Source organism: Sylvia atricapilla, chromosome 19 (genome assembly GCF_009819655.1).
Source record: "Sylvia atricapilla isolate bSylAtr1 chromosome 19, bSylAtr1.pri, whole genome shotgun sequence".
NCBI classification, from domain to species: Eukaryota; Metazoa; Chordata; class Aves; order Passeriformes; family Sylviidae; genus Sylvia; species Sylvia atricapilla.
The window spans coordinates 2732558-2745074 of record NC_089158.1 but is presented as its reverse complement, the minus strand read 5'-3'; the positions used below and the strand labels follow the sequence as shown (position 1 = coordinate 2745074).

Sequence of the window (12517 nt, the reverse complement as noted above, 5' to 3'; positions counted from 1 at the left end):
CCACTAAAGTCAGCTCTGCTCAAACATCTGAGCTCCCAGGAAGCTTTCTGTTCATCAGGCACCAGCTCTTTCAACTGCAGCTGTGAGAGGAGATGAGAGGGGAGCAGTTTCCCTGGGATAACAGCACAGCACAGGGACAGGAGCTGGCACACATCTACAGAACCTTTGTGCAGCCACACTCTGAACCAGACTTTAACAAAGCACTTGGCACCAGCAGCTGCAGAGTGACGAGGCACCAGGTGAGCCAAGTGGGAGAAGCTTCCACCTGCATCCAAACCAGGACAGAATCCAGCAGCAGCTGCTGTGCTGAGCTCCAGGAGAACAGTTTCCATCCATCTCCCTGCAGAGAGAGGAGTTCTGCACTTCCCCTCTGTTTTGGGTTTTTGCTCCCTGCCCCCCAAGGTTTTACCAAGGCCAGCCTCAGCCCTGCGTGTCCCTGTGTGCAGGGAGGGCCCAGGCTCTGCTCCAGCAGTGGGGCAAGAGGAATGGGCAGGAACTGACACCCAGGAATTGCACCTGAACGTGAGGAAGAACTTCTTCCCTGTGCAGTGACCGGGCCCTGGGACAGGAGCCCAAAGAAGTTTCCCTACTGTGTCCTCCTCCCTCGGGAGCCTTTATCCTGCTGCTCTGTGCCCAGCTGCTGCTCAGGCTTCGAGCTCTTCACTGTCCCCAGCCACAGTGCCACCAGGCTGGCACAGCCCTCCAATGTCAGTTTTCTGCCAGCCCTGCTTATAGAGGCACCACAGCAGGAATGGGCCAGAGGCTGCCCACACAGACAGCACAGATCATCTCAGCTCCCTGGGACATGAGAAGCTTTTCAGGAGAGTTCTTATCATAGAATTCCAGAATCATTGTGGTTGGAAAAGACCTCCCAGAGGTGATCCCCACCTTGTCCCCAACCCAGAGCCCTGAGTGTCATATCCAACCCCCACCTTGGGCACCTCCAGGGATGGGCACTCCAAACCTCCCTGGGCAGCCCCTGCCGATGTTTTATCACCCTTTCCATGGGGAAATTCCTGCTGCTGTCCCCCCTGAGCCTCCTCTGGCCCAGCCTGAGGCCGTTCCCTCTCCTCCTGTCCCTGTTCTCTGGGAGCAGAGCCCGACCCCCCCGGCTGTCCCCTCCTGTCAGGGACCTGTGCAGAGCCACAAGGTCCCCCCTGAGCCTCCTTTTCTCCAGGCTCAGCCCCTTTCCAGCTCCCTAGCCTCTCCTGGGGCTCCAGCTCCATTCCCTGCCCTGGAATTGCTCCAGCCCCTCAAAGTCCTTCCCAAATTGACAGGCCCAGAACTGACACAGGATTTGGGGTGGCCCCAGCAGTGCCCAGCACCAGGGGACATCACAAAGGACAGGCTCTGGGTGGGAATTGTACGGGAGAAAACTTTGTCCTCCCAGGCACACAAAGCCCTGTGTGCACTGACTGCAGAGCTACCCCCAAAGCCACTGCAGAACTCATCCTGCGGGTTTTTAGGGCACCTGAACCTCGCCCAGCCAGCCCTAAATAACAAATTCCACCTCCTTAATGCCCTGTGTGCAATCAGACCATGCAGGCTGCCTCTCCATCTCCTTTCTCAAGCCATTCCAGGGATTTGCTGCCTGTTGTTCCGTGCTGCTGGGTTTTGCTCAGATAAGATTTGGCTTTGCCCCATCTCTGATGAGTTTGAGGACCAGGGGGTGGGAGGTTTAGGGCTGGCACCACACAGCGTGCAAGCTCACCTGCCAGCAGCCCAGCTTAAAGAAATCATTTATGTGAATCTGGGAATTAGTGCCAAAACCTTTAGCAGAGAAACAGTCACCAACTGCCCAGAAATGTCATCAGAAGCAGCAAGTACCAGAGAGATGGGCAGATTGATTCCATGAGGCCACTGATCCCCTACCAACACTCTATTTAATTATCTGTCAAACCCTCCGAGAGGGAAGGAGATCGTTTAAAATGATCAAAAAACAGGAAACACATATCCCATGTGCCACAATTACCTTTAAAAAAAAAAAACAAAAAAACCCAGAAAACCCAAACAGCTCCCAGGACATCATGTCCTTTCCTAGGATCCAGAGGGGCAGCTGAAACCCTGCCAGTCTCATATCACTGAGGGCTTTCCTCTCCCACCATCACCATTTCCTCCCCTCATATTCCCCATTTCCCAACAGCCCTGAGAGGCTGCGTCAAAACATCTCCAAAAATGCCCCCAGAAGGAGCACAGACGCCAGAAATCAAGGGCCATCAATCCCCAGGACCCTTCTGGCAGCCTGTGGCAGGGACACAGCCCCCTCACATCCCCCTAATGAAAGGAGCACTGGGCTCCTGTGGAGGCTGGAGTGGGAAGATCCCAGTAGGACACCGGGAGCATTAACCACGAGCCATCCTCCCCCTCACCACAGCCTCGAGCTGCTTTTCCTCCCGGCAGGAACAGCCTCACTGGAGCTGCTTTGGCTCTGGGATAATGGGCACGGGATAATGGGCACTGCTCAGCTGGTGAGCTCCAAAGGTCAGTGCAGAGGTTATCAATCAGCAAAACACCGGGAATTTGGCAGCACGTCCCCCCCAATAAAAAGTCAGGCACAGGCTCAGAAATAAAGCTGCAAAGGGAAAGAAATGCTGAGATGCCACAGGAGGGAGGCAGAGGCAGCTTTTACAGCACCTTCTGTAGGCGCCGTGCAGGGAGATATTGGAGAAGTTTATCCAGCCACTATTCCCTGCTCCATCCCAGGGTGTTCCTGCTGGACTCGGGTGGGATTCCGCTTGTGGGAGCAGATGGACTGAGCAGGAGAATCCTGCTGTGAGCAGGAACGGAGCAGCTCCCTGTGGCTGCTGGGGAGGGGAAGGGGCTGCAGGGACAGGAGCTTTTACAGGACAAGGATTGAGCTACACCAGCTCAAAGGCTCCTGTGCCCAGACAGCACAGCAGGCACAGCTCCTCCTGCCCCCACAACGTTTGCTGCAGGGATCAGCCGCAGGCAGCAGGGATAAAGGGCTATTGCAGCTCCCACTGCACACCTGGTTAAGGCCAGATCTGCCAGGTGAAGCAAGGAGAGGCTGTCCCCTGCCCCAGACTGCAGTTGGAAATAAGGTATTTTGGAACAAGTGCTGCCCAGGGAAGCTGTGGCTGCCCCTGGATCCCTGGCAGTGCCCAAGGCCAGGCTGGACAGGGCTTGGAGCAGCCTGGGACAGTGGAAGTGTCCCTGCCCATGGAACTGGATGAGCTTTAAGGTCCCTTCCACCCCAAACCAGTCTGGGATTCCCTGATTTTAAATCTATCCCACCCCTGTGCTGCCTGGCAAAGCTCAGGGAGCCTGGAATGCTCTGACAAAGAGCTCAGCCCTGAGCGGGACTGGAGAGAAATGGAATGGGGAAAAGGTGACCCAGAGGCAGGAGGGCACAGCGGGACACAGAAGAGAAGCACAGATGGAGGGACAGCAGCGCAGGGGACACGGGGGTGACACGGGGGTGACACGGGGGTGACACAGGATCCCTGCAGGAGCACAAACGGGACTTGCAGGAGGCACAGTCCAGCCTCTCTCCCCCCTCCCAAGGCAAAGGACAGCAGTTGGGCATTCAAGCAGCGGCACTTATGCAAATCAATGCAAATCGATGTATAATTATGGTGATTGCACACATTCAGCCCCAAGGCATCGGGAAGCCCATGTCCCTCTCACCGGGAAAGGTCAAGTGAAATCTAAGCTCCAGCACCTTCTCCCTCCGAGGGTTGACACCTCCCCATCCCACCCTCCAGCTCCCACCAGCCCTCCAGCTGCTCCTGCCCAGTGCAGCCCCAGACAATTCTAAAAAGAGCAGAAAACGCCACAAAACTGTGGAAACAAAGCAAAACCAAAGCTATTTGGGTGCTTTCAGGGCAGGGAGGAGGCATAAGGGAAATGTAGATTAAAGCCCTTTCCTCCTGCCTCCTCGGGTCTTCTGCTCCACACCACGCAATGCAGAAAGGAGCGATGTGAAGCACCGCCAAGGCCATATTGTCTAAGCTTAATTCCTTGGGGGAAAAACTTTGGAAGAATCAATGTGGGGAAGCGAGGAAGCTGCTGGATGAAGCACTGAGGGCTGCCTCAGAGCCTGCACAGAGCAGAGCTCCTCCAGCCTCCCCTCCCGAGGGGCTCCGAGGCGATTCCTGAGCGCAGGACCACAGCTCCTCCAGGACTCTGTACTCACCAAGCACTCGTGACAAGGACAACTCACAGAGCCCGAGGTAAATCACAGCAGCAGATGCTTTGTCACTTTAACTGAGGGCATCTAGAGCTGAATAATTTTCCGTGGCATTGAGGAAAAGTGTCAAGAAAATCCATCCTCTTGCCTGAGGACACGGGAGCTGGGTAAAGGGTATTTTAATTCACCAGTTCTGACGCTTTTGTTTTCTTGCAACGGCCACCAGAAGGAAATAAGATTTTTCTCCTCCAGGTTATCTTATCAATTTCTCTGCTGAGGCAAAACTGTTTATTTACGAGGAGCCCGCTAAATAGCACGGATGCTGCCAGAACTGCAGGATGCCCTGACAATGCTAACCCTGATGAACAAGGCAGTCCCGGTGCCAAGTCCTATCATCCTTGCATTATGAGGAGAGGAGAGATTAAGGCCCTCGTTCCAATCTTTTGCATCAGTATAAAGTCATTTGATTTCATTAGGGCTGATTGTGGTTTGCTGGTGAAATGAAGGGAAACGGATGACTGAGGAACTTGCCCACGGAGGGAAAGCAGTGGCACAGCAGCAAACACAACCGACTCCTAACGCAGGTGGAGCAGCCACAGCCACGCTCCCACAGCCCCCGGCTGCGAGTGCAGCTTCACCCCAGGCCGAGTGGAATTCTTTTGGAGCTCAGAGGAGCTCAGCAGCGACAGGAGACCGTGGGCACCTCCGAGTGAGCCTCAGCGCTCAAACCTGCTCCAGCACAGGTCCCCACCTGCCTCTGGATGCAGGAGCAGCCCTTCCTCATGCATGCTCTGCCACTGCCATCAGCCCTGCCCCTCGAGGAGCTTTACATGTCATTTGAAATGCAGATGCCGCCAAGCTCATGAGTGACCATTTCCCCTCCTCCTTTTTCCCACACTGAGATCCTGGTGCCTTTTTACACTTTCCACCCTCTCCCTTCAAGCCCAGCTGAGGACAGCAATGGAAAGTGGCTGCAGGACAGAAGGGCACAGCCCTGCCCCTGGCATCGCACAGCACCCGCCTTCCAAGCTGTGAGCGCTTTTTTTGGAGTGCAGGTTTGGGGTTTTTGTTTCTAAGCAGATCCAGCGATGAAGGAAGGAAGCGATTACCACTCTAACTGTTGGGGTGGATGCCACTCACATCCTCCTTCTCCACGCTCCAGCTCCCCGAGCTCCCTTGGGAAGGGAGGAAGTTTCAAGCCTCTTTCTTTAGCGCCTTTTAAAAGCACAGAGCCGGCGAAAAGCACGCAGCAGTTAAAAGAACACGGCTGACATCCTCACAGGATCAGGGATGGATGGACTGCCTTCACCCCTCTGCCATCCCAGCCTGGCTCTGGCTGATCATCCGCAGCTCCCAGGCACTTGGAAGGGTCAGAACCCAACCAAACCAAGCTGCACTCATTGCTCTGAGCCGTGCCTACAGTGCTGTGGTAATTAAATGAGCAGTGTCAAGCCATGGTAATCAATTAATTGGGCATCACATAAAACCATGACATGAAATTTGCTTTATTGTAAGCCAGCTGGAAAGAAAAATGGCTCTAAATATGTTTTTGAGGCTCAGGGCTGCACATCTCTGCTGTCATTTCTCAGAGGTCTTTTAGCAATCCCACTCCTCGGGTCCTTTCTTATGAAATATTACAGTCCCTGAAGAGATCACCTTGTTTGCCAGCATGAAAACCCACAGTAATAGGACACAAAAAGGAATTTTAATCTCCTTTTGATTATTTTTAAATGCCTACTTGACACTTCCTTCAGGGGATGGAAAGGCTGGGGGGGAGTGAAAAGCTCTGCTGGGACAGAGAATGGTGGTGGCTGGGGATGAGATCCCCTCTGTCCCAGGCTGGGGTGGGATGTGACACCCCTGAAGCAGTCCCCTTCCCTGACAGGTCAGGGAGGGGATGATGTCCCCTGGACAGGGACACACAGGACAGGCTGGCAGTGCCACATCCTGGACCCCTCTGCCTCATCCCAAGCTTTCCCCCAGCCCCCTCCAGCCCCTCTCCACAGATGAAAAACCCCAGGCAGGGCACTTGAACTACCCCAGGTCCTTCAGAATAAACTCAATTCCAGCCCACTGACTTTGGCAAAGCCAACACAGATTTACACCAACACCAAAGAATCAAACTCCCCAAGCCCAGCACATCCAAATTAGGGGAGTTTTGGTGATTTTGGTGAAGCTGATCCCGATTTGCCCAGCTGTCAGCAGGGTCAGTGCTTGAACCAGTGCAGCTCTTTGAGGCTGGTAGAGCTCATTAAGCCAAATCCTAAATCAGGAATTTTCCCACCATTTGCTTTCTCTCGTGCCCTCCCTCTAGAAATGTACTTTTACTCAAAGGACATCAAAACCTACAGCAAAGCAAGAGAAGAAAGGGGTGGAGGAGAAAGGAGTGTGAATTTAATGCCAACCCCGGAGCATTGGGGAAACACCTCCCTGGGTAACATCTTGATGGTCTGAAGCCACAAACACCTTGATTTTAAGTCCAGTGGATAAAATATGACAGCTTATCAATACAAACTTTCAGCACAACTGCTAAAAAATAGCAGTAAATGTTAAAATGTAGCAGAGTATGCACCATAAATAGTACAATAAATATATATAGTGCATAGACATAATATAATGCCCTAAATAGCAAGGCTGATAAAAGTCAAGTGAGCTCTAAATGTGTGACAGACAACACAAACTTCTCCACTTACCCCATAATTCAAATGCTGGTGATCTTTAGCTAAAGTGCACTCTTGAATGCTGCAATGACGGGAGCTGTAATTGTAATGGAGTCATTTAATTTGGATTTGGATGAAACAGCCGAGCGTGGAGCAGACAAGGCATAAAACTCCCGTGCTCATGTAAAGGTTAAGGAGCTGGTCCTTAAGGGGATTGATCTGGAGTGCTGAGGTAATCCTGTGGTTGAAGTCAGAATGCCACTTTTTATCTAATTTACACTGAACCATCTGCAAACACCAGTGTGCACTGTCTCAGGCCAGCACTGAGTTTTGAGCTGGGACATCACGGGTCACTCAGCCCCGTGTTGTGGCAGTTGTCATCTGCTGCCACGAATCACTTCGGGAGCATCACTGAGTGATGTGTGAAAATTCCAGGAGTGACCAGAACTTGCTGCTGCCCCACAGCCAGCACCTGTCTCCTCTTTGAGAGAAGGGATGAGAGCAGCTGGGCTGCTCCTGCACGGCCAGACACGCACGGCAAGGCAGCAGAGCTACCACGAGCTGTAAGAGGAACGCCGTGGCTGCCGTGGGAATGCTCATCCAGGGCTGCACAAACCAAGCCAGACACTGCATTTATCCCCTGCTCTGCACGAGCAGCTGCCACAGCCGCAGCCGGGCACCCCGAGCACCCCGGCGGGCACCCAGCGGGTCTGTGGCTCGGGAGGTTTGTCACTCTCAGCCCTGGGAGCGTTCCCGAGCCCTGCACTCGGCCCCAGAAGGAGCTGTGACAGCTCGTGTCAGCACAGCACGCCGTGGCTGTGATGGAGAGCAGGGCTGCCCCGGCCAGACAGCTCCTTGCTGCAGGACAGCGCCAGGGAGGCGCAGCCGGAGCCGGAGCATCGCTGCCCGCGCACGGGCGGCAGCGGAGCTTTGATCAGACACGTTCTGGCCGCGGGAGCTCGGCACTGCCTCTCCTCTGAAGCAGCAGACAGTGAGTGAGTGTCTGAGAGATCAGCTACACAGCCAGGGGCTCGTGTTTGCAAAGTCTCTCTCTCCCCTCAGCTCTCTCTCTGTCTATTTGATCCCAAATACAGTGTGCACCAATCCCAGGACCAAACCCAGCTCTGGTTTATCACAGAATATCCTGAGCTGGAAGGCACCACAGGGACCATCGAGTCCAACCCTTAAGTGAAGAGCCAATAACGGGATCAAGTCCCCAGTCGTAGGGTTATGAGCACGAAGCTCTGACCAACCGAGCTGGTGTTTCCCTCTCCACTGACCCACTGCAGGGCAGACCAAGAGCCACCAGTGAGGAGGGCAGGACACAGCGAGGTTTGCTCTGCCTCAGGACACGCACCACAGCCAGAGAGAGGCCTTTGCAGAGCTGTCAGTGCACCCAGCCCGAGCCCCACAGCCCGGGCTTCAAGGGGAAGCAGAAAGCACAAAACGAAGGCACCCGTCACCATCTCTTGTCCCTGCAAGCTCTGACACTCTGAACGACACCCAAAACATTGGGCTGAGACATTGCTACCTTAAACCTTCAAATGCTGCCCTTGGGCATTGCTGAACGCCATCTCTTCATTTCCCCTCTTCTCAAATGCAGCATTTCAGGGCAAATTAACACTTGGTTATTTTAGAATCTCCCAAGGATTTATTAGAGCCGAACTGTAAATCACTCTGCCACTCTTCCCGAGCAAAACGTTTCCACAAAGAGAAACACAAAGGGTCATAAAACCCCTTCCCAGATGTGAAAAAAACCCAGGAGCTCAAGGAGATGCCAGCACAGGGCAAGTGATGAATTTGTTGTTGAAAGAAGTTCAGCTCACAAGGAGACAATTTCTAAGCTGCTTTTTCCTATCAGGATTGTATTAACAAAATATAGCTCTTGGCAAGCCACGTCCTCCAGGAATTATTTCTGTGCAGGAAGCACTTAGTTTCACTCAAAATTAATAATGTCTAAAAGGCATCAATTACATTATATTAGAGAACAAACAGAAGGTGATGTGAATTACCCAGCAGAGTGGGATGAATTGGGGATGAAGCCATGGAGCAGAGCATCCCTGACACCTGGTTCCTCTCCATTCCAATGCCATAACCAAAATATGTGGGGGCTGCAATCTCCAAGGCATGAAATTGCAGACTAACAACTGAAAGCTCACTCTGCTGTTGTCCTATCATTGGGAACAAGAGAAAAAGAATTCCTACGAACCTTCCCTCTGCTCTCAGGATTACCAGGGACTCATTTCCAGCCTGGAAGTCGTGCCCTTGCCCAGGGCACTGTTTTAAAGCCGGGGCAGGGAATGCACAGGTCGGCAGGGAATAAGTGTTCAAAGCTGGGCATGATTAATGTGCTGTCAGAGGAACGCTCCACATGGAACAGGCTCCCAACAGAACCACTTTAGCTTATTATGGAAAAATTAAAGCACAAACAGCTGGGAAACAGCCTTGTCACGCCAGAGACCAGCGCTCCATACGCTGCCGACAAATTGCTGCTGTAAAAGTCGATTCTCCAGCTCGATAGGTTTGTGCCTCGGGAACGCTCCGAGCGGAGCCCACCAAGCCACAGGGTCAGCTCTGGAGACGGTTCGGGACACTCAGACCTGGATTTGCCTCAGAACCCCGCATTTCAAGTGAAAATCTCACAGTTTATAGAGTTCTCCCCGCCCTTGGTAAAGCTTTTATCGATAGCCCCGTGCTGTTAGGGGCTAACAGGTCTCCGGGGCACGCGGAGCCGTCCTGGCAGAGCGGGAGCCCCTCAGTTGTGTAACCGTTCTCCTTCTCCCGCGGAACACTCAAAGGGGAATCGGGGATCTGCTCCTGCCTCGGGCACCATGCAGCCTTGGGGGGTGTGTGTGTGTGTGTGTGTGTATCTTTTCGGCTTCTCCGTGCCTCAGTTTCCCCACCTCTGCCAGGAGAAACCCACTAGAGCGGCTGGAGTACATCCCTTAAAAGCCGGCTCCCGCAGATCTCCAGCTTCCACGAGCTCCCCAGGCTGCAGGCGAGCCACGAGCAGCACCGCTGCGCTTTTCAGAGGCGCGACAAAAGCGCAGGACGAGCCTGCGGTGCCCAGAGCCACGCCGGCAGCTCGGTCCCTGCCGTGGGTGGCACCGCTATTGCCACCGCAAACTTTCCGCCGGTGTCGCTCCGTGTCGCCGGCGCGATGCAAACCCGGAGCGGCTCCGCTCCGCCGAGGGCTGCGGGTTCCCGGAGAGCGGCACCGGGGGCTCCGCTCCCACCGGCGGACGGCGATGGAGCCGCGGAGGGATGCGGCCGGACGGGGAGCACGGGGACAAGGACCGGGGAGGGAAGGGAGGAGCGGGGGGACACGGACAGGCAGCGGAGAGGCAGAGCGGGACGGGGCGCGCCGCAGAGCTCGGGACAAGGCGGGATGGAGGAAACATCCCCCGGAGCCCGGCGCGGAGCCGCCTTACCTTGACCGCCTCGGCGTGGGTCACCCTGTCCAGGGACTTGCCGTTGACCCCCAGGATCTGATCGCCGACGCGCAGCCCCTCCCGCTCGGCCAGGGAGCCCGGTTCCACCAGCGACACGTAGATGCCCACGCCGTGCTCGGCTCCGCCGCGGATGCTGAAGCCCAGACCCTCGTGGGCTTTGCTCCGGCGCAGCGTCACCTGCCGCAGCTCGCCCGGGACCACCGGCGGCGGGGCGGGGGGCGGCGGGGGCCGGCCGGGCGGCGGCAGATAGGGCCCCTCGGCCGTGTACTGATCGAAGAGGAGCTGGTCGGAGCGCGGCAGGACGAGGCGCAGCAGCGGCAGCAGCTGCCGGCGGCGGGGCCCGTCGAGGAGGGCGCGCAGGGAGCGCACCAGGTCGCAGACGTTGCGGCGGCCGTGGTAGGCGTTCAGGCAGAGGATGAAGCGCTCCCGCTCCGCCTCGCTCAGCAGCGCCGTGAGCGCCTGGTGCAGCCGCCGCACGTTCGCCGAGAGCGGCCGCGGAGCCGGCCCCGGCGCCGAGCTCAGCGAGCCCGACGAGGAGGAGGAGGAGTGCACGGACACGCCGTCCAGCTCCGCGCTCATCTCCGCGGCACCACGACCGCACGGCGGGCTGCGGCGGCCGGGCAGGAGCGGAGGCAGGCGGGCAGGATCGCGGGCAGGATCGCGGACAGTCGGGCAGGAGCGCAGCCCCCAGGACAGCCCCGCCGCCGCCCGGCCCCGCCGCTCCACCTGGCCGAGCGCTCGCCCGCGGCTCCCCAGGAAGTGACGCGGCCGCCGTTGCCGGGAGACGGGTTATACAGAGCGGCCCCGGCGGCGGGAGCGGACCCCCGCCCCGCCCCAGCGCCCGCCCCCGCGGGACCCGCGATCAGCGCGCCCGCTCCTCGGCGCTCGGCGGCACGGCGCGGCTCTGCCCGCCGCTCGGAGCCGGCTCCGCGCGGGTGGGAGCTGTGCGGGGTGGAAAGTCCTGGCACCCTTCTTCTGCTCTCCCGGGATAGATCGCGTCCATCCCTGAGCTTCCTCGGCTTCCCTCCGTGCCGGCACGGCGGGCCGGCTGGGGATCGGTTTACAGCGGAGAACGGCCTGCCCTGGCGCAGCGAGCCGTCACCTGAGCCGCGGGGCTGTTTTTCCACTGCCCGCCGTGCCAGGTGTGGGATTGTTGTTACCTCCCGGTGCTGGGCACGGTGACTGCTGAGTTACGGTGCTGGGGATGCGCCCGTTCCGCTCGGCACAGGCGTTGTTGTAATCACACCTAAAGGAAATTTGTTACTGACAGGGTGTTGAAGGAATCGATGATTGAGGGAGCAGTTTTTAAAAAGGAGAAATTTAGAGTAGATCTTAGAAAGAAATTGTTTTAAGAATTGAGTGAGGATGGGCAGGCCCTGGCACAGGGTGCCCAGAGCAGCTGTGGCTGCCCCTGGATCCCTGGCAGTGCCCAAGGCCAGGCTGGACATTGGGGCTGGGAGCAGCCTGGGACAGTGGGAGGTGTCCCTGCCATGGCAGGGGTGGGATGAGATGGACTTTAAGGTCCCCTCCAACCCAAACCACTCCGTGATGTCGGGTTTGAAGTCCACCCCAAACTCCCAGCAATTAACTCCTCGTTCAGCAAACACAACCACCACAAGGAAACCCTTCCCGGGAGGGATCCTGGTGGTCCAGATCCGATGATTAAGGAGCTGGCAGGGCCTCAGGCACATGGTATTGCAAACTTGGATAGGTGGGATTCAGGAAAGCACATTCCCACCTGGGATGCTGCTGCACAGGCAGCCACCCTCTTCTCTGCCGCCACACCCATAACTTGTGACCTCAGATTCAAAAGAGATGCATCAGGAATCAGTGCAGAAATCCAGGGACTGCTTTTCTGGTTGCTGGATGAATTATTGCTTACTGTGTGAGGTTTGAGTTTCTTTTTTATCTCTGGAGCACCTGAGCAAAGACCATTTTCCATCTCAGTCATTTGAAATCTTTCTGTCTTTGTTGAAGTACGTTCCATCTGCTCCAGTGGAGGAGGTTTAAACCTAATTCATCAGATGCATCTTGATAGCAGCAGAATTCATTTTGTTCATGGATATGATGGAAGGGCATAAACAGCTGCATTACAAGTAGCTTTACGTATTAAAGCTTTGTTGGAGCTCTCAATGCCTTGTTTAAGACAAAACTAAACAAAGCAGATTGCTAATTGAAATTCGCGTTCGAATTGTGGCTGATAAATAAGCAGATGGAACAGTCAACATTACTGGAAAGAAAAGGGGCAATATAGG

General features: G+C 55.8%; 1 protein-coding gene across 1 annotated transcript in view; it reads right to left on the bottom strand.

Moving 5' to 3' along the window:
* WHRN (whirlin) overlaps positions 1-10841 on the bottom strand; it is a 47996-nt gene extending 37155 nt beyond the window's left edge. Inside the window, exon 1 of the mRNA XM_066333052.1 lies at positions 10242-10841. Coding sequence (XP_066189149.1) covers positions 10242-10841 — 600 coding nt within the window. The remainder of the gene's footprint in view (positions 1-10241) is intronic.
* Between the last annotated feature and the right edge of the window lie 1676 nt (positions 10842-12517).